Source organism: Chlorocebus sabaeus, chromosome 28 (assembly GCF_047675955.1).
Source record: "Chlorocebus sabaeus isolate Y175 chromosome 28, mChlSab1.0.hap1, whole genome shotgun sequence".
Lineage (NCBI taxonomy): Eukaryota > Metazoa > Chordata > Mammalia > Primates > Cercopithecidae > Chlorocebus > Chlorocebus sabaeus.
The window spans coordinates 13,086,172-13,113,748 of record NC_132931.1 but is presented as its reverse complement, the minus strand read 5'-3'; the positions used below and the strand labels follow the sequence as shown (position 1 = coordinate 13,113,748).

At 44.5% G+C, this 27,577-nt stretch overlaps 2 protein-coding genes across 12 annotated transcripts in view; one reads left to right on the top strand and one right to left on the bottom strand.

Moving 5' to 3' along the window:
• Positions 1-27,577, top strand: part of ZSCAN25 (zinc finger and SCAN domain containing 25) — a 94,768-nt gene that overhangs the window by 10,590 nt on the left and 56,601 nt on the right. For 3 of the 10 annotated variants that reach the window (XR_012091714.1, XR_012091713.1, XR_012091715.1), the window contains exon 7: positions 1,583-2,480. The exons of 3 other annotated variants lie outside the window; for them this stretch is intronic. Coding sequence is in view for 3 of the 7 variants with exons in the window: in XM_073012781.1 (XP_072868882.1) it covers positions 1,583-2,415 (833 nt within the window). In the remaining 4 variants the exon portion in view is untranslated. Of the gene's footprint in view, positions 1-1,582; positions 4,783-27,577 lie in introns of those variants that run through there. 4 more of the 10 variants (XM_073012781.1, XM_008018613.3, XM_073012780.1 and 1 more) reach the window with 2 other exon arrangements.
• CYP3A5 (cytochrome P450 family 3 subfamily A member 5) overlaps positions 25,399-27,577 on the bottom strand; it is a 44,369-nt gene continuing 42,190 nt past the window's right edge. For both annotated transcript variants that reach the window (XM_073012782.1, XM_008018616.3), the window contains exons 12-13: positions 27,266-27,428; positions 25,399-25,609 (exon numbers count right to left, since the gene is read on the bottom strand). In XM_073012782.1, the coding sequence (XP_072868883.1) occupies positions 25,514-25,609; positions 27,266-27,428 (259 nt within the window). In that variant the 3' untranslated portion in view covers positions 25,399-25,513. The remainder of the gene's footprint in view (positions 25,610-27,265; positions 27,429-27,577) is intronic.

Here is a 27,577-nt window from a genome sequence, read left to right as displayed (position 1 = left end):
TCTATATATATACACAGACACACACACATACTCACAGTGGAATACTATACACCAATGAAAAAGAATAAACTACAGCTTCACACCATGACATAGGTGTATGTTACAAACATGATACCGAGCAGAAGAGGCCAGAAACAATGTGTGAGACAATTACATGAAGTTCAAGAACAGACAAAAAAGTCTGGACAGTGTGTTCCCCTTGGTATAATGTATATGTATACTATATATGTATATTATGTATATACCGTATGTGTATATACTATATATGGCAGGGTATAGTAATGGAGGAGATGAAAAATGGGCTTCTAGGGACTGGTTATGTTCTGTTTGTTGAACTGAATGCGGTTTACATGGTTGGGTTTGTTAAGAAAATTTGCATAGGGTGTGGTGATGCACACCTGTAATCCCAGCACTCAGTGAGGCAGAGGCGGGAGGGTCACTTGAGCCAAGGAATTTGAGACCAGCCTGGGCAACATAGTGAGGCGCCCATCTCCACAAAAAGGAGAAAAAGGGTAACTTGACATTTTTTAGCCAGCACTGGATCAAAAAAAAAATAAAATCTTTGCATATACAAAACATAAATGGCTTGTACACTTTTACTTTCACGAAAAGTTTACAAAGTAAAATCGAAGCTGATATGTATATATTTCATATTTTATCAAACCAGGAGGCATATACAGTCAGGTTTTTTTTTGTCTTCTAGTCATCTTGCCTAAAAGGACTCTATTCCCCTTTAAGCACCACTTATTTCTCCTTTTCTTTTTTTCTCTTCGCCTCTTTCTTCCCCAATACCTTTTCTTTTCTTCTCTTCTCTTCCCCTTCCTCTTACTCTTCCATAAACACCTGTTCTGTTAATTTAGAGAGAGTATAAGAAGGATCAGAGTGAGGATGAAGGAAGGGTGAGGCTGAGCATTTCAGCAGCATCATGGTCTCAGTCCTGATAAATGTGCTACCTAGGGGCTTTCTCCTGCAGGAGCCTCAGTGAAGCCTGCTTCATTCATTCAGCCAGCGGTTAGCAAGCATCTTCCCTGAGTCAGTCCCCTGTCAGGCTCCTAGGAGACCCTGGTTAGGCAGAGGGAGCATGTGGGCAGGACAGGGGGCTGAGCAGGCACCTGGAAGGTCTGGAGAGCTGCATGCTGCCCTGTGCTACAGCAGGTGTAGAATCGTTTGGGGAAGGCGCAGGACATCTGGATGAATGGAAACAGCATTTCCAACAAAGTCACATGTAAATAGGTACAGAATAATAAAGTGCTAGTTAGGTGCACAGTGCTGAAGAGGCCCAGAGTAAGAGAATAATCACGGTGAGTGTCTTAGAGGAAATTATTGAGCTACATTTTGAAGGAAATAAAAGTCTAGATTAGCAGCAAGATAAGTGGGCGGGCACTGAATTTGGCAGACTATTCTGTAAGAAGACATGGAAGTGGAAATAAGGAAAAAGAAGTAAGAAAAGCCTGAGTTGAGGTTGTTGGTCAAAGGAAAAAAGAGAAGGAACGGTGAATGGGACCCCTGTGAAGCAGAGTTCTAACCTGTAAATGTCCTGCGGCTACCACAGAATCAATCTTTATCTCCTCCTGTCCTGTAGGCGGTGGGAGCAAGGAAAAGGAGGCAAAACCCCCACAGGAAGACCTGAAAGGGGCGCTGGCGGCACTGACGTCAGAGAGGTTTGGGGAAGCCGCTCTCCAGGGCCCTGGGCTCGGAAGGGCCTGTGAGCAGGAGCCTGGTGGCTCTGCGGGCAGTGCGCCCGGGCTTCCTCCTCCCCAGCACGGTGCCATCCCCCTGCCTGACGAAGTCAAAACCCACAGCTCCTTCTGGAAGCCTTTCCAGTGCCCCGAGTGTGGGAAAGGATTCAGTCGGAGCTCCAATCTTGTCAGGCACCAGCGAACCCACGAAGAGGAGAAGTCCTATGGCTGTGTGGAGTGTGGGAAGGGCTTTACCCTGAGAGAGTACCTGATGAAGCACCAGAGAACCCACCTGGGAAAGAGGCCCTACGTGTGCAGTGAGTGCTGGAAAACCTTCAGCCAGAGACACCACCTGGAGGTGCACCAGCGCAGCCACACTGGGGAGAAGCCCTACAAGTGCGGGGACTGCTGGAAGAGCTTCAGCCGCCGGCAGCACCTGCAGGTGCACCGGAGGACGCACACCGGGGAGAAGCCCTACACCTGTGAGTGTGGCAAGAGCTTCAGCAGGAATGCCAACCTGGCGGTGCACCGGCGTGCCCACACTGGTGAGAAGCCGTATGGGTGCCAGGTGTGCGGGAAGCGGTTCAGCAAAGGGGAGCGGCTGGTCCGACACCAGAGGATCCACACAGGGGAGAAGCCCTACCACTGTCCTGCCTGTGGGCGAAGCTTCAACCAGAGGTCCATCCTCAACCGGCACCAGAAGACCCAGCACCGCCAGGAGCCGCTGGTGCAGTGAGCACAGCAGGTGGCAGGCAGCACCATCATTCATCTTTCTCACTGCCGGGCCTTGCAGGGTGCAAGGTGAGGCTGCAGGAAAGCACTGGTCCCATTCACAAACGCAGGAAAGGCAAGGCCTGGCTTACTTAGAGCTTCCAAGAGCATAGCTGCTTCCGTCTCTTACCCAAGTGGTGCTAAACAATTTTTCTTCCCATGTTTGAGAGAAGCAGTCTCCTGTGGTTCAGTTCAGGCTGATTTTTTCTCCTTCAGTGGACTGTCTGTGTCCCCCTGCCGAACAAGGCTGGGAGTAAAGGCATAACCATGACACGTGTTGGTAGCTGGGACCTCATCTTCCTGAGGGCTCTGTCCTGCCTGCAGGGTCGTTAGCTCAGACTCTTCCCTCACCCCCTCTCTTTTCCATTGAACAAACATTTATTGAACATCCTCTGAGCACCTGGCCCTGGGAATGCAGTGGTGAATAAGAGACTAGACCTCATTCCCCTGGGGCTCGTGCATTGGGGACGCGTGCAACAGCCCATGACCCGAGGCATTCTCAGGGTATCTGTGCTGTGTGCTCATGAGAGCATCTTCCCATGACCACTCCTGCCCTCCTGCCCCGTGCTGGATCTTCCTGCCCCAGCTGGGATCTGCTCCCAGGCAACTGTGTGAATTTTACATTATTTGGAGACTTGTCTGTGTCAGGCTGTAACATTCTATCCTCATCTGTAAAACTTCCCCATCCATTATTCCTTGCACTATAACAACTGTCAACACCAACTGTTAGGAAGTTACTATTTTGCTATTGATCACTGAATAAACATCAGAGTATTTTAAAAAACAGTTCTCTAGAAAGAACTGTTAAAATGAGTCGGAAAGGTGAACTAGTATTAACGCCCTATATTTGATGGCACTTTATAGTACATAAAATTAATTTCGCCCCATTCTCATTCAACCCATTTCCCAAGTGTTTATTCAGGCCCTGTAACATGTCAGGAACTCTTCTGGGTGCTTGAGAGACATCCATGAATAAAATAGGGAGAGACGCCATTGAACTCGTAGAGCTTACATCTCGTGGATGTACCTGATCTTTAGAACCCATGGATATTCCTGCAAATCCTCTGGGCCTGTATTCATGGCTTTGTCAGCATCTTGACCTGAAATGCATTTGCCACCTACCTCTTGTTACGGAATGGTCTCTGCCCTCTAGACCCTTGTCATCAAGGCACTCGGGGTCCTGGACACCCACTGGGGATGGTGAGCTGGTAGCGACCTGTTTTGCATGAGTGCCAAGTCAGGAAAAATAAAGATGTTTGTAGGCATTAAAAATATATACATTTCTTTAAAAATGAGAAGATGCAATATTTGTAAACTGTTGAAACTTCCTTATTGTGCCATCACTGAAGGGTTTCATTTCTGTTTAAAGTTCTGGAAGCTGCGTAACTAGCATGGACTGACTGCTGTGTCATTGTGCTGTGCCTTTGAACCCTGGCTGAGTGAGTGAGTTTGTCTTTTGTTGACATTGTACTATAATTGCGAAATGTGGTTTGTCCTCTGATGCCTCTTAATACCAGATTCTTCTACTGAGATTTTGTTTTTTCATTTTCCATTGTAAATAAGGTAAATGGTAATGACTAACACAAAGTTATATTACTCAGTCCACTTTAAAACATGGTTTTATCACCTATTCTTGGCAGGCAGCATGGTGTTTAATTTTGACTTAGCACATGGCCCTCCTTGGTCTTCCTGGCCCATTAGCTGTGCCCACGAGGCTGCAGTGACCAGATCGTAAATGTATCTGAGATGTCCACACAGGGCGGCTGCTGCTTCTCTGTGATACTGAGGTCCATGTGCAAAATCAGCTTCCCCCCCCGGCAATTATCAGAGCAGCTAGACAGGGCTGACAGCCAAGCAGACTCAGTGGGAGGCTTCTGGCCTGAGCGTGGCCATCCCCAGCGGGCGGTATTCCAAAGGCAGGTGGGGACTGGGGAGACCTCCAGGGGCTGCTTGTCACTCATCATTCTGTTTACCTGAATCGCGGATGCTCTTTAATCATACGCAGCCAGCACTCCTCTGGGTTTCAGCAAGTTGGGATATCTTAAGCTTCAGTAGGAGCTGGGCCTTGCTGACTTTCCTATCTGGCCTCTTCCCTATCTCCTGTGGGGCCAAAAGGTTAGGACAGTGTCTCAGAAAAGCCTCTTAGTAGGGGGTTTATCCCATGGGATTGTGGTAGTTTGATTTTTCATATCTATTCAAATGTTAAGAAATATTTTGTTTTCTGTATTTTTCTATTCTTTAGAAATTTTTTATAATAGATAATTTCAAACCTATATAAATGAATCCTTATGTATTTATCATTTGACTTTATTATAAACTCATAATCAGTCAATCTTGTTTCATCTCTGTCCACTCCTTCCTCCCCATCTTCTTCCCCCCACTGAAGTTTTGAAGTATATCCCAAGTGGTGTTTATGACCATTTCAGTGTGTACCTGTACAAGGTAAGGGCGGTTGGGTGTGGTGGCTCACACCTGTGATCCCTGCACTTTCGGAGGCCAAGGTGGGATTGCTTGAGAGGAGTTTGAGACCAGCCTGAGCAACATAGTGAGACCTCATCTACAAAGAAAAATTAACTGGGCATGGTGGTACATGCTGTGGTCCCAGCTATTCAGGAGGCTGAGGCGGGGCATCACTTGACCCCGAGAGGTTGAGGTTGCAGTGAGCCATGATTGTGCCATTGCACTCCAACCTGGGAGACAGAGCAAGACCCTTTCTCAATAAAGTTCCTTAATGTCAAAATATCCAGTGAATTTTAAGAACCCACCTAATTTTTCAATACATTTTAATTTGTTTCTTTGTCTCATAAGGCTTATAATCTGTAATACTTAACCTTTTCTTCTTGAAATTTATTCATTTTAAAAAACTGGATCGTTTATCCTGGAGAGTTTTTTACATTCTGCATTTTCGGTTTTTTTTTTTTTTTTAGATGGAGTCTTGCTCTGTTCCCCAGGCTGCAATGCAGTGGCACAATCTCGGCTCACTGCAACCTCCCTGTCCCGGGTTCAAGCGATTCTTCTGCCTCAGCCTCCCAAGTAGCTGGGATTACAGGCATATGCCACCATGCCCAGCTAATCATTCTGCATTTTCTGTTTGCATACCAATGGCATGATTTAACATCTTTCCCTGCCCTTGGTATTATCTAAAAATGTAGAAGTGTTTCGAGGTGTAATCAGATTCATATTTCACATTTTGGCAAGAACACATTGTAGATTGTGACATGCCTTGTTTCTGTTCATATGATTTTAGAAGCCTCGATCTGTTTGTTTCATTAGTTCTGTAAATGCTTCATCATTTAGTAGTTGGAGTATTTCTGTAAGAAATTTCCCTTCTTTAACATAGGTTACCCTTAGATACAGTTCATACAGGGAAGGCAAGAAAATGCTTCATCCTCCTCTTGATTTGCCTGTTTTCAGAATAACGAGCTAGTTACTTTTTGTTTCCTGTAAAGGGAGTCAAGTCTGTAGAAATCAATGCATTCATAGCTTTTTGCTTTTATTGGTTTTTTTGAGACAAGGTCTTGCTCTGTCACCCAGGCAGGAATGCAGTGGTGTAATTGTAGCTCACTGCAGCCTCAAACTCCCAGGGTAAGGCGCTCCCCCTTCCTTGGCCTTCCAAAGTATTGGAATTACAGGTGTGAGCCTCTGCACCTGGCCTGCACTCATAGATTTAAACATACTTGATATTGGTTAGTCCACTGCAGTTATAATTTGATGCTCAAATTATTTCACCTTTGACCAGTGGAGGCCCCTGGACCTTGGCTCCTGAATCCTTTTGACACAACCCTAATTCTCATTGACAGCTTCTTTGCTTTCTGGCGTGTCAAGATGTTCCAGGCAAATGTTCCACATTTCCTGCCCCTTTTGAGAGTGAAAGTGGGTGCTATTTATTATGCTGGTACAGTGGTGTAAACTGGGACTCTCTAGGTCAAACTGATATTTGGTCAACTCATAGATGGGCCTGCTTTTGTATGACAAGGCATCTGTGGTTGCCTCACATCCTGATGATGCTGTACACCTTTGGTGTTTGGTTGCATGTGCTGTGCTGCTGGGTAATGAGGGAGGCTGTTGTCCTTTGCAAGGGAAACTGTTTTCTCCCTTGGGTGGTGGTAGAACCAGGTAACTGCCTGAGGTCTGTCCTGGGGAAATATTTCATCAAGAAAGTTTGGTGCATGTCATAATGTGTGCCATGGGTGTTGTCTGCAGGCTGATTACGCTGAAAATACTTTCAGTACCTGTTTTATCCAAGCTGAGAGGCAAGGAGAACCTTTCTTTATTAAAAATTAAGCTGGTTTTGGCTGGGTGCAGTGGCTGACGCTTGTAATCCCAGCTCTTTGGTAGGCCAAGGCGAGTGGATCACCTGAGGCCAGGAGTTCGAGACCAGCCTGGACAACATGGTAAAACCTTGTCTCTATTAAAAATACAAAAATTTGGCCAGGCCTGGTGGCTCACGCCTGTAATCCCAGCACTTTGGGAGTCCGAGGCAGGTGGATCACAAGGTCAGGAGATTGAGAACATTCTGGTTAACACAGTGAAACCCCATCTCTATTAAAAATATAAAAAAACCAAAATAGCCGGGCATGGTGGCGGACACCTGTAGTCCCAGCTACTCGGGAGGCTGAGGCGTGAGAATGGTGTGAACCTGGGAGGTGGAACTTGCAGTGAGCTGGGATCATGCCACTGCACTCCAGCCTGGGTGACAGAGCGAGACTCTGTCTCAATAATAGTAGTAATAATAATAATAATAAGAAGAAGAATAAGCTGGTTTCAAGTCCCCTCCCTCTCCCCTTTACTGCACAGATTGACTTAATCCACTTTTGAGACAGGGAAAATGACAGGCAGCAACATGTTTCTCTAGCATGTATTTGCCCTTAAACTTCACTAGGTTTCTCAACCCCTGCACAGTTAACATTTTGTGCCAGATAATTCTCTGTTGGCAGCTGTCCTGGCTGCTTTATGCATTGTAGGATGTTCAGCAATCCTGGCCTCAACCTACCAGATGCCAGTAGCACCTGCTGGCTGTAACAACCAAAGATGTTTCTGGAGGAGCAATTTGGCTTTCAGGAAGAGCAAATAGTTCGACATCCCCTGGGGGAGGCAGAATCGACCTTAGCTGAGAATCACTGCTCTTAGCATTCAGGATAATATCTTATGTCAATTAGATATTTTAGCTATTGAGAGGAGGACTGGAACTCCATGGACTGGATCTGTTTCCTGCGGGAGTTTAAAGTCTCCACTTAGTTCCTAGAAAACAAAGGAGTTTTATTAGAGATCACTTGGGGGTAAAGGTAGTATTGTGAAGCAGAGTCAAGAGGTGTTGAAGTCTAATCTCAGGGCAGGGGCCTGCAATTCTGTAGCAAACAAACTAGGTGGTCCCTGTGGAGGCAGCCTGGCTCTAGCACTGCTGCTTTGGATTCTTGTCAGGCAGGTCCCTGCCCCAATGCCTCTGCATCACAATGAGCCTCTGCTTGGGTGTAGACTAACCTTCCCTTAGCAAGGGCCACTTAAGCGCAGTGCAGGCAGTTACAGGCTCTTTACTCCGTAACAGGAGACGGTAAATATTTGAATGAAAGGAAGACCTGGATTTCTACCTGTTTCAGCAATTAGAAGGCACTTAGGGTGAGAGCAGTTTCAGTGGCATAGTGGGGGAAAGCCAGATTCCAGTGGGTTGTAGATTTCTCCTGTGAATTCTAACTCATGTATAACTACTTACTTAGGCTGGGTGCAGTAGCTTCCGCCTGTAATCCCAGCACTTTGGAAGGCTGAGGTGGGAGGATCATTTGAGCCCAGGAGCTCAAGACCAGCCTGGGCAACATAATGAGACCCCCATCTCTACAAAAAGTTTAAAAATTAGCTGAGCATCATGGCATGCTACTCAAGAGGTTGAGGTGGAAGGATTGCTTGAGCCCAGGAGGTCAAGGCTGCAGTGAGCCAAGGTTGTATCACTACACTCCAGCCAGGGTGACAGAGCAAGACCCTGTCTCAAACAAAAACTAATTAAAGGTCAAATAGGCGTCTCATACATCACACACTAAACCAAACCCTTTGTTTTCTTCCCACCTTCAAAATCTGTTTCTCCTTTATTGACTGATTGGTTGGTTGAGACAGAGTTTTGCTCTTGTTGCCCAGGCTGGAGTGCAATGGTGCGATCTTGGCTTAATTGTAACCTCCGCCTCCCGGGTTCAAGCTATTCTGTCTCAGCCTCCAGAGTAGCTGGGATTACAGGCGCCTGCCGTATCCTGGCTAATTTTTGGTATTTTTAGTAGAGACGGGATTTCACCATGTTGGTCAGGCTGGTCTTAAACTCCTGAGCTTAGGTGATTACCTGCCTTGCCCTCCCAAAGTGCTGGGATTACAGGTGTGAGGCACCGCACCTGGCCTCTCCCTTATTTTAGTGAATGATACAATTCCCGCTCTCATACCCCACATCCAAACCATCAGCAAATCTTGCTTCTCTCATAGGCAATGATCTCTAGCTGTTTGTTGAGCCACCAATTGCAGTTCTACTGTATTCACTTGCCAGAAGTTCTCCAAGCCAAATAAATTCACTTGGTCCTCTCACAATTTTGAATTCCTGTCCTGCCTATTTTCTGTATGATCTCAGGGAAGGATATACTTCCAGAGAGCCATCTTGTTCAGCACATTCCCAGGATCAATATGTTTCAATAAAAAATCTCCATAAAAATTGGCTATGAAGCGGGGACGAGAGGCAATATTCTTTGTCACTGAGAATTAAACTGCTGGGAGAGGGAGGATGGAAATGCTTGGATAGTATATGTGTTATGCCCTGAGAAGTAGAGGGACTTGGGAGAAGCAATTTGGCTTTCAGGAAGAGCAAATAGTTTTGCTGCCACACGCACTAGCCGTAGCTCTGTGCTATCATCTGAGTGGCCAGAGACCAGGAAATGGTGGCAAACGTAAGAGCTTCATGTTTTCCCTTCCTAGTCAAAAAGTGCAGTCTCTTGAGAAGGTGGTAGAAGAGCTTTTAGATGGCGTTTGGGAGGAGAGAGGTGGTAGAAGTCTTTATTTACCTCCTGTATTAGTCTGTTCTCATGCTGCTATAAAGAACTGCCTAAGACTGGGTAATTTATAAAGGAGAGAGGTTTAATTGACTCAGTTCCTCAGGGATAGGGAGGCCTCGGGAAACTTACAATCATGGTTGAAGGGGAAGCAAACATGTCTTCATATGGCAGCAGGAAGAAGTGCCTAGCAAAGGGGGAAAAGCCCCTTATAAAACCGTCAGATCTTGTGAGAACTCACTATCATGAGAACAGCATGGGGGTAACCACCCCCATAATTCAATTACCTTCCTTCGGGTCCCTCCTACAACATGTGGGGATTATGGAAACTTCAAGATGAGATTTGGGTGGGGGCACAGACAAACCGTATCACCTCTTGTCCTTGACTCCCACCTGCAGGAGCTATTTGAGTATTATACTATCTCTGTGGCTGCAAAAATTTGGAGGAAAACCTGATCTATAAGAATTTCACTGACTTCTGAAAAGAGTCTCAGCCTGTTACTTGAAAAGGGAAAGTGGAATGTACGATGAGAAGTTTATCATTGACAGCCAGTTTTCTCACCATTTTTCCAGTCTTCATTTCTGTTCCTGCTGTCTAGACTAAGCTTCTGGTGGAGGGAATGGAAAATAAGTGATGGAAAAAAATCAACAGTTAAGATTATGTGATACTGGTCCATAAATAGACCAATGTATTAGAATAATAGTTTCAGAAATGAACTGGGTTCTATATAGAAATCTAGTATATCATAAAGATGATATCTTAAATTACTAGGGCAGAGATCGATTTTTTAAAAAGTGCTATTGGGATAAGTGATGATCTGTATGCAGCTCAGCTGAGATCGCCTATCAAGGAGAATGATGAGGAATGTCATATTAAATAGCTGCAGGAAGCCCTGTACCAATCAGGAAACTATTTACTTCTTAGCAATCACAAGAGATAGAACTCATCATTTTCTTCAAGTTATTTTTCCCTCCTTCCTTCCCTCCTTCCCTCCTTCCCTCCTTCCCTCCTTCCCTCCTTCCCTCTTTCCCTCTTTCCTTCCTTCCTTCCTTCCTTCCTTCCTTCCTTCCTTCCTTCCTTCCTTCCTTCCCTCCCTCCCTCCCTCCCTCCCTCCCTCCCTCCCTCCCTCCCTCCCTCCCTCCCTCCCTCCTTCCTTCCTTCCTTCCTTCCTTCCTTCCTTCCTTCCTTCCTTCCTTCCCTTTTTAGATGGAGTCTTGCTCTGTCACCCAGGCTGGAGTGCAGCGGCATGATCTTGGCTCACTGCAACCTCTGCCTCACGGGTTCGAGTGATTCTCCAGACTCAGCCTCCCGAGTAGCTGAGATTATGAGCGTGTGCCACCATACCCAACTAATTTTTGTATTTTTAGCAGGTATGGGTTTCACCATGTTGGCCAGGCTGGTCTTGAACTCCTGACCTCAGGTGATCCACCCGGCTTGGCCTCCCAAAGTGCTGGGATTACAGGCATGAGCCACTGCACCTGGCCTTTATTTCTTACCTGTTTTATTTTTTTAATAGAGTTGGGGAGGTCTCACTATGTTGTCTAGGCTGGTCTCAAACTTCTGGCCTCAAATGATCCTCCTGCCTTGGCCTCCCAAAGTGCTGGGATTACAGGCATGAGTCATGGAGGCTAAGCCATTTTTGATCTCTCTCCTTCATTTTTTTTTTTTTTTTTTTGAGACAGATTCTTGCTCTGTCACCGAGGCTGGAGTGCAGTGGTGCCATCTTGGCTTACTGCAACCTCTGCCTCCTGGGTTCCAGCGATTCTTGTGCCTCAGCCTCCTAAGTAGCTGGGACTACAGGGATGTACCACCACCAAGCCTGACTAATTTTTGTATTTTTAGTAGAGATTGGGTTTTACCATGTTAGCCAGGCTGGTCTCGAACTCCTGGCCTCAAACCATACACCCACCTCAGCCTCCCAAAGTGCTGGGATTACAGGTGTGAGCCCCTATACCCGGCACACTTTTGGTCTCTTGATAGCTCTTTTGCTTATTGTGCTTCTAAAGTCACATAATTGGCTGGGTGTGGCGGCTTATACCTGTAATCCCAGCACTTTGGGAGACTGAGTCAGGAGGATTGCTTGAGGCCAGGAGTTTATGACCACCCTTGCCAACATAAGGAGACCCTGTCTCTTAAAAAATAAAAAATAAAGAAAACCAAAAATGAAAGTAAAATCACGTAATATAACTATCCTTATTTTACCAGGACCATATTTTTAAAATTCAGGATATCTTGTAAGACTTTTTTGGTTCTAAGCTCATATAGGTTATGCTTGTGCCTTTTTTTCCTTTCAACTAAGGTGCATGGAAGATTTAAAGTTTGTGATTTCTATTTTCACAATAGCCTTTGGAGCCTTGTGGCCAAATGAGGTTGTCTAGGGAGAAGGCCTGGAATGAGCAGAGAAGAAGATCTTGAGGGATGCCAGCACTTAAGGGCTGGCAAGAGAAAGAGCCTGCCAGGGAGACTGAGAAAGACCAGTGAGAGAGGAAGTAGCAAGTCCCGAGTGTGTGCTGCCCTAGAAGGCAGGGGTGGATGGTGGTTTCCAAAGAAGGCCAAGTTCAAGGGTGAAATGCTGGCAAGAGGTCAAACAAGATAATGACAAAAAATGTGTGTTGGCTTTATCAACACTGGTGACATTAGTGAGATCAGTTTCAGTGGCATAGTGCATGGGAAGCCAGATTCCAGGGGGCTGTGGATTTCTCCCTTGAGTTCTAACTCATATTCACAACTACTTACTTAAAGATCAAGTAGGCATCTCAAACTTACCACCCCAAAACCAAAGTCTTCATTCTCCTCCCACCATCGAAACCTAATTCTTCCTCATCTTAATGAATGGACCCTCTGATGCCCCAGTTGCTCAGTCCAAAAAGCCTAGATGTCACTCTCTTATACCCTACATCGAAGCCATCAGCAAATCCTGTTGGCCCTACTTTCAGAATATAGACAGAGACAGGCAACTCCCCACTCCCTCCAAGGCTTCAGGTCCAATCCACCGTCTTCTCCCTAGACCTTGTCAGCTGTCTCCCTGCTTCTGCTCTTTCCTCTGTATACTCTCCTCACTATCCTAGAACCAGATAATCTTTTAAAAATAGAACTAAGATGATTTTCCATATTGTTTGGAACTTTCCAAAGGTTTCTCCTCTCAGTAACAGACAAAGTCCTTCCATACCCGACAGTTCTTCCCGATCACGCCAGGCACGCTCCCACTTTTGTGTTTAGTTCCTGTTGTTCTCCTTGCCTAGAAGCTACTTTCTCAAGCCCTTTACACAACTTTCTCCTTCTCTTCATGTGAGTTCCTATTTTGAGAGACCTTGTCTATCTGTCATGTTTTTAAAACATGTCTGCAAACTTCTTGACACTCTTTTCACCAAGAGTTCGAGTCCAGTTCCTCTCCTCTTGAAACTGACCAAAGTGACTCACTTCTAACAAATTAAATGTGAAGGCAGTGGTGCTGGGTCATAAGAGGTGATATGTGGGATGCTTGCTCTTGGAACAGAGCTGCAATGCTGGGAAGAAGCCTCTGCCACATTGACAGGCTGCACAGAGGTATTCCAGCAATAGTCCTCACTGTGGTCACAGTGGACACCTAGCACCGACCATCAGTCAGGTGAGAAGGAACCCTCCAGATGACTCCAGCTGCAGCCCCTGTTTGACTGGAACCATGTGAGAGACCCTACAGGGAAACCACCAAGCTCAGCCTGGTCACCCCTAGAAATGTGAACGAAAATAAATGCATGCTATTGTTTTTAGCCACTAAGTATGAGTGGTTTAATTACATAGCAATCAGTAATTGGAACACAGCGCTTCTACAGTAGCACTCCCCATCAGTCTCTATTTTCTTACCCAGATTTATTTTTCTTTGTAGCCCTTACCATTATCTGACATGTTATAAATTTGTTTTTGTTTCCTGTTCTACCACATGCCCTGGAATTTCAGCTGTGGGAAACTAGAAGCTTTGCTTGTTTTGCTGATATTTCCTCCACTACGTAGAACGGTGCTTGGTACAGGCGAGTCACTCAAGCTCAGAAGTTTTGTTAAATGGATGTACCTGTGGTCTGTGGTGTGAAGAAGGCATCCAAGTTGAACAGAGACAGTATGGGCATGAAAGTATTGTGGAACTTGGAAAGGACCACATAGGAGATATTATTATTCTCATTATTCTTGAGGATACTTCTACCTACCCATTAGTGGTCCTTAATAATGATTTTTTAATGGAGGTAATGAAGTTATTTTTTCTTTTTTTCTTTTTTTTTTTTTTGAGATGGAGTCTTGCTCTGTCGCCCAGGCTGGAGTGCAGTGGCCGGATCTCAGCTCACTGCAAGCTCCGCCTCCCGGGTTCACGCCATTCTCCTGCCTCAGCCTCCCGAGTAGCTGGGACTACAGGTGCTGCCACCACGCCCAGCTAGTTTTTTGTATTTTTTAGTAGAGACGGGTTTCATCGTGTTAGCCAGGATGGTCTCGATCTCCTGACCTCGTGATACGCCCGTCTCGGCCTCCCAAATTCTTTTTTTTGTAAACAATTTATTTTTGAAGTAGAAATAATTCTGGTGTTGATAGGGTTGAGTTTACACTTCCAGGTCTGTGAGAGTGACTAAGCTTCTGAACCTTTTATAGTTGCATTATGTGCAGGATGAGAAAGGGAATGTTCCTCTCCCCATGCCCCTGAGCAAGCAGCCTGCAGGCCAAGACCAGTGCCCATCTAGAAAGGCGTTTGACATGAGAGAAGGATCACTTTACCCTATGTACTCTGTTGGACTTTAGAAGACTGTGAGCCAGAAAGTCTCCTTACAGACCAGCATAGAGCAAGGTTAGGTAAAGGTCTTTAATATTTACCCATTGCTGCCCCTCTTTTTTTATTTTTTCTTGTTCATTTTTTTTTTCCATTGGGCCAAATCATTATATTCTTCACCATTACAGCAAATGCATATTGAACATTTCTTCATGTTGATGTCAACTCTTCATATCATTTTCACAGGCTTGAGGTGAAATTCTGTTGAGTTTTGTGTGGTGTTTTGGCCAGAGATCTAGGAAAGGCTGACTCTTGCCCTGCCAATCATCCCAACCTGGATGGCCCGAGGAACAACAGCAGATGGGGCTGTCAGTCCCACTGTACTAGTCTCCGAGTTGCACCTAGTAACCTGCATCATAGAGGTCACTGGGGAAGGGAGTTGTGAGATGGTGTAGGCCTGCCTTGCTCCCCACTCTCAGCCCCACAGCTGAGTTGAAGACTGTGGGTTCAGGCACACTGTGCAGGAGGGAGATAGGCAACCCGATACCAAATGGGGACTCCAAGAGGGTGCATGAGCAGAAGACTGTTCAGGGCCAGGCGAGAAGGAAGGGAGCTTCATCTCAGACGCTGACCCTGTGAGGCACACCACCCTTCATAAAATAGGGGCCAGTGAGATCCTGGGGCTCTGACCAAGCACACACTTAATTCTTTTTCTTTGGATGGGATCAGGAAAGACAAAGGGAATGAGTTAAGGCAAAATCTCTGGGAGAAGGTCATCAGTGTTCTTTCTTCAGTGTTTGCTGTCATCATCCTTGTCGTCATTGTCACCATCACCATCATTAGCTATAGCAGCACACTTGTACTGAGTCATTGTTTTACACCAGGCACTGTGATAGACTCTTCTGCCGATAGGGTTATTTGGATAAACAGGAGCTTTTATACAACTTAAGAACAAACAGACCTGTTTGGGGTAGCGTTTGGGGTGCACATAACTGATGGCAAGCAGAGCATGAAAAGGGCTGTCACAGAATTTGCATTCTGGCAGCTCTGGAGGGGAAAGAAGACCCTCTCCTGGCCTGGGACACTGGAGGCTTCATGAAGAGGATGCTATTTGATCTGAGCCTTGAAGGACAAGTGGAAGTTTATAGATAGAAGTGGGCAGGATGACAGGGACTGTCATCTGGGCAGCATGACGGGGACTAAAAGCATGGTGTGTTTGGTAGAGTGGTGAATTTCAGACTGACTGGTGCAGAGTCAGTGGCTAGAAATGAGAGGGACTTGGACTAGAAGTCAGTTGTTGTGACCCTCTGAGTAATTCTGTTTCCTCCTCCACACCCTTTGCAGCCTGAGTATTACCGTAATTGATAGAAAACTGTATCTAACTCCTCCCGCCATGAACTCATTTTTATGAGGCCTTTCTTCATTCATTTCCTTTCCCAAATCAGTGAGTGGAGAAGCACATTCCTAAGGATTATGATGGCCGATTTCCTGCATGTTCTTCACTCACAGAGAAGCAATGCCAGATCTGGTCTCCTTTCTTTCCTTTCCAAGTGCATAACAGACCTTTCTTTTTTTGAAAAAAGAGAACACATAGTGGGACAGGCTGGGGTCAGCTCCGGTGGCCAGGAGGGTCAGACATGAGACCTTCACTGTAGACACTCCTGATTCAAGTGCCTGGAGCCATGGAAGCCCACCTAGCAGGAGCCAAGGCCGGGAGCGGGATGGCTTTGAGGAGCACGATCAAGCCTGGCCTCAGAGCTAGGTTCACTTCAAAATGTGGGGATGGTGGTGAGGAGGGGGCTGTAGCTGAAAGGGTATCTACAGGGAGCTTGGAATTTGGGCTGCATGAGGGTTGAGGATTGGAGGAACTGGGGCCTGTGCAGCGGCTCTCAGAGGATTCCCCTTAGCACAGGCCATCAGCACAGGCTGCTGACTCCTAGTTCATTGTTTTCACATGGAATGTGTGACCTTTCCAACCCTCTCCAGGAGATCTGAGGTGAATTTGCATCTGTTGATGTGGTTCTGTGTCTTTGGGTTAGAGTTGATTCCCTTCTTGGTATCCTGGGAGTATCCTGTGCAGGGGCCACGAAGTGCCAGGCTTGCATATTACCTATTAGAGCAGTGAGGGGGATTCCCCAGCCCTGCTGACAAGCTGGGACAACCAGGCCGTGCTCCTCCTGCCCTGTTTGTGGAGCCTGTCCCTGGGGTTCACACAGGCCCTGAGGGGGAACTCTCCTGTGTCACAGCCTGTGGGACAAAGCCTTCGGGCTGAACAGTTTCCCTAGAGCGCCCTGTGTGTCCTTGTTGCTCAGGCAGTAGATGAAGGGATTCAGCATGGGGGTCACCACTGTGTACATCACTGAGGCTAGTGAGTCCTTGTCTGTGGAGTGGGAGGATGAGGGCCTCAGGTAGAGCCCTGAGATGGTGTCATAGAAGAGGATGACCATGGTCAGGTGGGAGCCACAGGTGGAAAAGGCCTTCTGCTTACCCCAGGTGTAGTGGACTCTGAGCACCGTGACTGCAATGCGTGTGTAGGAGCCGAGAATGCCAAGGAAGGGCAGGAGGACAATCAGGCCCCCCACCAGCATGATCATGAGCTGGTTGAGTCGGGTGTTGAAACAGGAGAGCTGGAGCAGGAGAATGAGGTCACAGAAGCAGTAGGGGATGATGTTGCTGGCGCAGAAGTCCAGCTGGGCCATGAGGAGGGTGTGCAGCAGGGCATGGAGGCTGGCGATGGCCCATGAGCTGCCCAGCATCAGGGCGCAGCCACGCAGGCTCATCTTGGAGGAGTAGGCAAGCGGGTGGCAGATGGCCAGGTAGCGGTCATAGGCCATTGCTGTCAGAAGGAAGTTGCTCCATGTTGGCGAGCCGGATGCAGATGTAGATCTGTCCCAGGCAGGTGCTGTAGGAGATGGCCTGAGTGCGTCTGGATGTTCTTGAGCATCGTGGGGATCGTGGCAGGGAAGAAGCAGAAATCCACCAGGGAGAGCTGGCTGACGAAGAAGTACATGGGGGTGTGGAGATGGGAGGCTGAGCAAATGGCCAGGATGATGAGCAGGTTTCCTGCCTTGCCAACCAGGTACATGGCCAGGAAGAACCCGAAGATGAGCTCCTCCTGCTCTGGCCGGCTGGAGAGCCCCAGGAGGAGGCACTCTGAGGCACTGGTGTGGTTTCTGCACTCCATGGATGACAGGTCCTGTGGGGAGAGCCAGACCAGTCGCAGACCAGTGAGAGATGAATTCCTGGGCCTCCTGCAGTCCCTCAGCTCTCATTTGGACACATCTCTGTGTTCATTTGGTACAAACCCCAAAGCAGGCTGTCAGCCAATGAAAGGAAAAGCCTCAGCCAGGAAGCCCTACGGCCTCAACATACCCAGGCATCAGGGTTCAGTTACTTCACTGCTAAACTTCTGCTGACTCTGAACCCACAAAGCCCCATCTGCTGTCCCTCCATGGAGAATCCTGGTGGTGTGTGGTCATGTATTCAGTGGTGGCAGCAATGAGGCGGTTACTTAGGGCATTTTACCCCCCAAGTTTTCATCACACTTTCATTCTTTGATATGAGCAACTGATAATGTCTCAAGATTAAGTAAAGACCTGTAGAAATGTAGTTTCTTCCCACTCCCGGTAAGGGGGGCCACCTGAAGGTTGTTTCTGTATGGAATTCTGGAAGTATAATGGCAGATGTGCAGAGCCGCAGGGTACTGTGGGTACACACCCTCTTTCCCCCTAAGATTTTGTCTCCTTTGGTCCCGACCCAGGCAGAGCCCAGGACTCAAGGGTCTGTGGCTGCTGCTCCCCACCTTCGGACACCTTGGCCCTGGTGATGCTGCTGAGGCTGAAGGTCCGGGCAAGCCTGGGCAGAGGAGCCTGTTGACATGGCCAGCTCAGCCAGCCTTCTGTCTGCGCTCGTCCAAGAAGGGCCTCACCTCTAGAGGGTAGTCGGGGAAGAGTGGGAGTTGTCCCTGCAGATACCAAGCAGAAGCTACAGCTGTAACATTGCCCAGAGTCACGGAGACCACAGCAGAGCCACATAGGGACCTCACTCAACTGGAATTCGTAATAGTTGAGAGATTTCAGCTGATGTTGCATTAGACATAAAGCATTTTTTGTGGCTTCAAAAGAAAGGGTGGGATGTGGGTCCTATCATAAAGTGAATCTGTAAAGAGAAAGGGAAGAAGGAGAGTGCAGGGTTAGTGTGCTGATTGGGGATGGGACACAGGTGATGGGAAATCTGTAGGAGAACGTGATGGGGTGGGGTTCTGGCCACATCGAAACTGGGCAGGGGATGAGAAGGGGAAGCATCTAGTGAATGTGGTAATCTTGTCTGCTAAAGGCATTCCTGTGAGGATTAAATGAGGAAATGCCCATATGTGCTAAGAACAGGGCATTGCACATAGGCACACAGTGAGCACTGGGTACTGTTATTCAAGTAATTTTTAGAGGCAAATGTGATTTTAATTCCAAACTAAATAAGGACAATGAAAAGATTGGAGTCCAGTTTTGTTTATAGACATAGATGTAAATGCCACAAATAAAATATTTGCAAGCAAAGAAAACTACACATTGATAGAGCTAGCTGTAAAACTGGATATCTGTTAACAAATGAAATATCAAAATAGTGTAATTCATTCATGATAAGACATCCAAATAAATTTATTGTTACTTTGTAGATGAAAACTCTCAAAGCATTAGGAGTGTTTTTTCTTAATATGATAAACTATGTATTTAAAAATAAGAGTTGGCCATGCATCGTGACTCACACCTGTCATCCCAGTACTTTGGGAGGCCGAGGCAGGAGGATTGCTTGAGCCCAGGAGTTCAAAACTAGCTTGGACAACATAGTGAGACTCTGGATCTATTAAAAAATAAAAAAATAAAAATGAGTCAACATCATGTCTATTGAAGAATACTACTTTCTCTCTAAAAGAATAAGATAGAAATGTTCTCTGTTATCATTCCTTCTTTAACATTTTCCTAGAAATGCTGATGATGGCTATCTGAAAAGGCAAAAGGAGTGAAAACAAGGTTTTGCAAAAGATTTACCTCATAAGTAAGCTATTGAAAGAAATAAAACAATTGTTAGAAGTAATGTTAGTTTAGCAGAGTTTCAGGATATAATGACAGACAAATATCAGTTACTTATACTGAATAACCATTTTAAAAAGCAATGAAAAAGATGATTTTATTTCCACTAATGATGAAAATGAATATTGGAATTTGAATGCAACTTAAAAATGAAATATTGTCCAAAATTTATAATGGATAAAGTTAAGGAATTCATAAGATAAAAATAGATTCTAATTGAAAAGTTTAAATATATTCAGATTATTATGCTCCCTAAAGAAAGAAATAGATGTTATTATTAATAATACAATTAATAAATATACACTATAGACCAAACATTGTGCTATTTACATATGAGTTTTTAAATTCTACCCCAAACTCTATAGGTGGGTATTCATTCTTTTTTTTTTTTTTTTTTTTTTTTTTTTGTGAGATAGAATTTTACTCTTGTGGCTCAGGCTGGAGTGCCAATGGCGTGATCTTGGCTCACTGCAACCTCTGCCTCCCAAGTGATTCTCCTGCCTCAGCCTCCCAAGTAGCTGGGATTACAGGCACCCACCACCACACCTAGCTAATTTTTTTTTAGTAGAAATGGGGTTTCACCACGTTGGCCAGGCTGATCTCGAACTCCTGACCTCAGGTGATCCACCTTCCTCAGCCTCCCAAAGTGCTGGGATTATAGGTGTGCACCACTGCACCTGCCCCGGATATTCTTGTCTTACTTACAGAGGCTTATAGAGATTAAGTAAATGTGTATAAATGTAGAAATTTTATGTTTGGGATTATACAGGAGGAAACAAATCAGATGAAAAGAGATCATTGGTTCAAAGATATCTGTTGAAACACCATTTTTAAATGTTTTAAATGTGAAACAACCAAATTTCCAAAATAATAAGAGAATAGTTTTGCAGACTCTGATGTCTCAATGGTATGGAATACTGTACAGACAGTAAAAATGAAAGATTGTGTCAATTTCTGGATATTTGCCTATGATGTAGATTTTCAAAGCAGAACACATGATAACCTATGCATACCAATGACATCTGTGTCAGAATGTTTGTGCACACGCCACCAAACATAAGATGTTAATTTGGAGGCTGATGGAGAGAATAGTTTGAGGTTTAATTTCCCCTGGCTTTTCCCCTGCTTACATTCTTCACGGTGTGACAATCAGGTCATTGCAGGCTGTCACCTGCTCTGCTTCTGGGCCTGTCTTTGCACCAGCAAACATTTTCTGATATCTCTGCCTAGAGATAGGCTGATATCTCTGCCTAGAGATAGTTAGAAGGGGCTGGAATTGCTGGGTAATGAAATTGCTGGAGAATCCTCCATTGTAGGGACGAGGGCAGAGGCTGAGAGGGGTTGTCCAGGAATCAAATCCTTTGTGCTGTGGGAAGTCTGTTCTCTGCTAAAATGATGGTGTTGGATCCCTGGATGGTTTCTAAGGTCCCTTCAGGGTCAGGTTCTGCTTGTCTTTGAGAGGTGGAGGAGGAGGAGATGTCTTTGGCTAAGACATTTAGGGACTTTGGGGAGGAGTGTTTCTCTTTCCTCCCCTACATGGGCACTGACCTGTCCAGTTGGTCTGATTTCTGCAAACCCCACCCAAGGCCCCTGCCTTCTCCTGAATGGCTTTTCCTCTCTGAGGAGCTCAGAAAGCTCACAAGCAGCCTGGGGCCAGGGACACAAGCCTGGGTCCCATGGAAAGCAAGATGAGAAAGCAGGTGGGTGGGAGGCAGGGAGAGGGAAGTGGCTGGGGAGAACAGAACCTGATTCCCTGGTGGTTGACCAAGGAGCAGTGTCTGGGCCTCACCCTCGGCTTATTTGCAGGGCTACTCTTGGAATATGGGGAGCAATCCCCAGTGGGCATCGTTAGAAATAAATGTATAGTAATTGCTTGGGGTGCTGCTGGGCCCATTTCTCCTGGGCTCCAGATGCACCATTTCCTTAGGGTTTTTCCACTGGAGAGTGACGGCCTTCAGAGGTTTAATTTGCTACTTTTGTCTCCAGAGGACATTTCTACAATTCTCTGCTTTTCTCTTTAGTTCAGGGAATTCATCTCATTGATTGTATGAGATCAGAACTCCAAAGTTCATGTTGATGGCCCCCTTTTAAATTGAGGACATGATCTCATTCTTTTTTATGGCTGCATAGTATTCCATGGTATATATGTACATTTTCTTTATGCAGTCTGCCATTAATGGGCATTTAGGTTGATTCCATGTCTTTGCTATTCAGTGCTATGATGAACACATGTGTGCATGTGTCTTTTTGTTGTTGTTGTTCTTTAAATGGTGTACATTTAAATAAGTTATTTTTTTTAACTTTTAAGTGCAGGAGTACATATACAGATTTGTTACATAGGTAAACTTTTATTGTAGGGATGTGTTACACAAATTATTTCATCTCCCAGGTATTAAATCTAGTACCTATTAGTTATTTTTCCTGATTCTCTCTCTCCTCCCACCCTCCACCCTCTGAGAGGCCCCAGTATGTATTGTTCCCCTCTATGTATCCATGTATTCTTATCATTTAGCTCCCACTTATATGTGAGGACATGCAGTATTTGGTTTTCTGTTCCTGTGTCACTTTGCTAAGGATAATAGCCTCCAGCTCTATCTATGTCCCTGCAAAGGACATGATCTCATCCTTTTCTTTTCGTTTTTTTTCAATGGAATCTTGCTCTATTGCCAGGCTGGAGTGCAATGGTGTGATCTTGGCTCACTGTAAACTCCACCTCCTGTGTTCAAGCGATTCTCATGCCTCAGCCTCCCGAGTAGCTGAGATTACAGGCACGTGCCACCACATGCAGCTAATTTTTGTATTTTTAGTAGAGATGGTGTTTCACCATGTTGGCCAGGATAGTTTTGATCTCCTGACCTTGTGATCTGCCCACCTCGGCCTCCCAAAGTGCTGGGATTACAGGCATGAGCCACCATTCCTGGCTGATCTCATTCTTTTTTATGGCTGCATAGTATTTCATGGTGTATATGTACCACATTTTCTTTATTCAGTCTGTCATTGATGGGTATTTAGGTTAATTTCATATCTTTGCTATTGTGAATAGTACTTCAATGAACATATGTGCATGTGTCTTTATGATTTATATTCCTTTGGATATATACCCAGTAATGGGATTGCTGGGCCAAATAATATTTCTGTCTTTAGGTCTTTGAGGAATTGCCACACTGTTTTCCGTAATGGTTGAACTAATTCACACTCCCACCAACAGTGTATACCTGTTTCTTTTTTTCTTTTTCTCCACAACTTCACCAACACCTGTTATTTTTTGACTTTTTAATAATAGCTATTCTGACTGGTGTTAGATGGTGTCTTGTTATGGTTTTGATTTGCATTTCTCTAGTAATCAGTGATGTTAAGCTTTTTTTTTTTTTTGAGACGGAGTCTTGCTCTGTCACCCAGGCTGGAGTGCAGTGGCGTGATCTCGGTTCACTGCAAGCTCCGCCTCCCTAGTTCATGCCGTTCTCCTGCCTCAGCCTCCCAAGTAACTGGGACTACAGGCGCCCACCCCCACGCCCAGCTAATTTTTTGTGTTTTTAGTAGAGATGGGGTTTCACTGTGTTAGCCAGGATGGTCTCGATCTCCTGACCTCGTGATCCGCCTGCCTCAGCCTCCCAAAGTGCTGGGAGTACAGGCGTGAGCCACTGCGCCTGGCCAAGCTTTTTTTTTTTTTTTTTTTTTAATAAGATTATCGGCCACACGTATGTCTTCTTCTGAAAAATGTCTGTTCATGTCCATTGCCCATGTTTAAAGTTTTTCTTTTCTTATAAATTTAAGTTCTTTATAGATGTTGGCTATTAGACCATTGTTGGATGCATAATTTGCATTTCTTTTCCCCAGTCTGCGTTCTTGGCACCTTTGTCAAAAATGAGTTCACTGTAGATGTGTAGATTTGTTTCTGGACTCTCTATTCTGTTCCACTGGTCTATGTGTCTGTTTTTATACCAGTACCATGCTGTTTTGGTTACTATAGCTCTCTATTGAAGTCAGTTAAATGTGATTCCTCCAGTTTTGTTATTTTTGCTGGCGATAGCTTTGGCTCTTCTTGGTCTTTTGTGGATCTATACAAATTTTAGGATTAAAAACATATTTCTGTGAAGAATGTCATTGGTATTTTGATAGGGATTGCATTGAATCCGTATATTGCTTTAGGTGTTGTGGACATTTTTAACAATATTGTCTTGAAATACATAAACATGAAATATCTTTCTATGTTTTTGTGTCCTCTTCAATTTCTTTCATCAGTGTTTTATAGTTTTCATTGTAGAGATCTTTCACTTCTTTGATTAAGTTAATTCCTAGGTATTTAATTTTATTCGTGGCTATTGATTTTATTTCAGATTGTTCCCTGCTGGTATATGGAAATGCTACCAATTTTGTACATTGATTTTGTATCCTACAACTTTACTGAATTTGTTTATCAGTTCTCATAGTTCTTTGGTGGAGTATTTAGGTTTTTAAAATGTCATTTGGAAGTCATATGGAAATATCATTTAGAAACCATTTCCAAATACCATTTAGAAACCATTTGAGTATTTTCTTACTTCCTGGAACAAAAAGTATCCTGAGCTCATCTTGAACATTCTTAGTCCTAGCCCTGGCATCAGCCATTTCTCTAAGGAACTCTGATTCCCTTCAGTGGAAAATGATATTCATAAGCCAAGATCTAGGCACTAAGTGTACTCATTGCTATTGAAATGTCATTGTTATCTAGCCCTATCAGTGGAGAGAAGTAGGGAATATATGTTTTACACACACACACACACATGCATGTTTACAAGTACATGCACATATATTTATATATATCTAATTATGTATCAACTATCTATTATCTATCTGTCATCTGTCTATCTATCCATCTATCTATCTAGAAAAGAATGAATGTACACTGATACATCCATTCCAATCTGACGCCATAGGATTCTTGCTAGCTTTCTCCCTTTCTGAATCTATGGCTCTTTCCTGCAAAAGTGACACACCTTTCTTCCAGTATACTTTATTTACTTATGTGATCAATCCCCTTCTGGTAGCCAACTCTCACCCATCCCTTCCCACTCATGGATGCCCTCCTCACCTCACGTGGGTTCTCCGTGCCCTATTTTGCTCTGGCTGCTCTTGAAGGTCACATCTCTGTGTGGACCCCTTCTCTCATTGCTTGGGCTCCCACATCCAGGTCAGGCTGCCCCTCCATGTGGATGCCTTCCCCAGCACCCTTGGAATCTGACTTGGAGCCACCTTGACTCTCCTCCACCTTAATGTGTGTCTACCACATGGCTGCAACCCACCTAATGGCTTTAGGATTCAGAAAGAGAGGGGAAAGGAAGGCATAAAAAAGGAAAATAAATGAGTGCTTTTAGACATGCTGCCCAATCAACTGACCAATTGACCATTTTTTATTCAGTGTTCATTGCATTAAGACAATTGGGAGGTGAAGATGGAATGCAAGACGTTTATAAGAAAACATGTTTCCTGTATTCCAGAAATGTCAGGGGAGATGAGGTAAAAACAATAAATCAAAACTCATAATATGATAAGTGCTTCATTGAGTGTTACAAAAAATATGTTCCTCAAAGAAGGCAGGATGAAACTACGAATATTCTCTCCAAGCGATGGTCAGAGTCACAGTAGATCAGCTCTCACCTATTTTAATAATCAAACTGGAGCTCTGACAAAGGCCCCACCAACAGTGACTGCAATGATCAGACCGTTTATTTGTTGTTTCTCAGTCATCCAGTTCTGTAGATTTCTCTTTAGTGTGCAGGACGGCATCAGATAATATTTTTGTAAAGGGGATTTTATCTCTTTGCTTAATATAAAACTTATTATGGAATATTACAAACAAAATGTGATATAAATGTCACTATTCAAGTCATCACGATAATTCTTATTTTTCTGAAAAATTATGGATCAAATCATTGATAAATATTTATTCTCTGATGAGAGCTCGGGAGGAGTTGATAATGCTAACTAGAGGTGGGTAGAGATAGTCCTATGAGAAGCTGAGTCTACCTATCTGTCACTTATCTGGTCACCTCCTTTATATTACGTAATGCACAACACTCTACACAGGCACTAGGAGAGCTCAATGAATGTACAAAACCACCAGCTACTCATGCAGTACACTAGATTAAGCCCATCTTTATTTCAAGGTTTTATTGACAACGTAAATTGAGATCTCTGGTGTTCTGGGGCACAGCTTTCTTGAAGAACAAAGTAGAAGTCCTTAGAATAACTCATTCTCCACTTAGGGTTCCATCTCTTGATTCAACCTTTAGAACAATGGGTTTTTCTGATTGAAGAAGGCCTTGGTTGCCTAATTTCAAGGGGATCTACAAGAGTTAAACAAGCATATGGAGAATTAATAAATGACATGAGAGAAGAAAAGATGGAAGCAAAGTAGAAAAAATACATGAATGACAAAAATGCTTTGCAAGCTTATAAAAACGACTCTCAACACCATGTATCTTGGATTCTTCATACTTAATCTATAAGCTGGGTAAATACTGGATAGTAAAAGCCCTCACCATCCATCATTTAACAAATATTTATGGAGCACCGACTCTGTGCCAGGCTTGCGACAAATTCTTGTGGACTTGTGTGTGTGTGTGTGTGTTTTTTTAATTTTAAGTAAAAAGGATGAGTTTTAAAAATTAAATTCAGATTATTAGGTATAATGGCAAACTACTTTGGAATTGCCATATAAAGTTAAATTTTTGTAGGTTAAAACTTGCAACGTAATCCTGAGTAGCTGTTGTACAGTTTAATTATGTGGGCAGTTTTCAACTTCCAGAGTCTAGTAACCCCTCCCAATTGAACCCATCAAGTGCAATGATGGGAAAGGTCTTCAGAAGGAATTATTCTTTTCTTTTTAACATCTCCTCTTGGCTTCCAAGTATAGTGCAAACAGGGTAGTTCTCAAGTTGTAGAGTGACTCATACTGCTAGCCCTATTGTCACTGAGTCGCTCCTTCACTGTTGGGGGAGCCACCAACAGAGTAACATTCTGATCTCAGTTCAGTGGGGGGAAAGCAAGTTGCCATGGATACAGAGAGTTGCCAGCCTGAGATGCCTGAGAGCTTGCCAGGGAATATCTTCCCTGTCCCAGGTGTGACAGTGGCCCACTTTCTCTCAGGGCTGAGTCCCCTGCCTGAATACATACATAGGAAAGCTACACAGCTGCCCCGAAGCCATTGATGGATGGCAACCATCTCCATCCTCCTCCTCTCCCAAGCACAAAGTGAACTTAAGGGGTAGAGTTGCATATTAAATGCACCGGTGCTGGAAATAAGACTTATAGGCTATTGCTTAATATGAATCAATGACATCTATTCTTTAACGTCTTCAGAGAAAAGATTTTAAATCTTTCTATAAATGTATCACCTGGAACGTAAGGTCAAACAGTAAGGATAGCCCTGCTCTATGGTAGTCCTTCATATCCACCAGAAATGCCTGAAATTAGTCATTCTCCACCTTGGCTTCATGTGAGAACTGATCGGGGAGCTTTTATAGTCACACTCTGGGTAAATTAGTTAAGAATTTCTGAGATATCGCAGGCATCGTGAATTTTTAAAGCTCCCTGGTGATTCCGATATACAGCTAGTGGTTGTGAACCACTGTCATGAGAGAGGGTCTACAGGCTCTGGTGATGGAGAGCATCATTTAAGTCACAGCCAGGTAATCATTGTACTTCATGACTATGCAGAACACTTCCTCTTTCCAACTGGCTTGAAACTGAATTTAAACTTACTCGGGTTCAAAGAGACTGCACATAATCATGCCATGCTAATCTGTATGGACTTTACGTGATGTTCTTAATGCTACAGGTTTTGAAGTCCAGAACTGAAGCATCCTTAATGATCAAAGATGGATCCAAAGACGTTCTTTGGTCCATAGAATGAATTATTAAAAGATACGCATATTCTTTTAAAAAATATATACCCTTCCGTTAAAAGAATTCTTAATACAACATACAGAAAGTGTACTGACCTGTGTTTCTTTACAAGGTTTGAAGGAGAAGTTCTGAAGGACTTTGATTATAGCAAGTTTCATGTTCATGAGAGCAAACCTCATGCCAATGCAGTTTCTGGGTCCAGTTCCAAAGGGTGTGTATATGTAAGGATCTATGCTGTCCTTGTTCTTCTTACTGAACCTAGTTCCATATTGGTAGATTAAAAAGTTAATGAAATATAAAAACCACAGGGTTACATGTTAGGGGTTCTTACTTAAGAACCATCCCCCTCCACCTCCCAACCAGTAATACACAGGATACTTTTATGGGTTGGTCATTGAAATCCTACT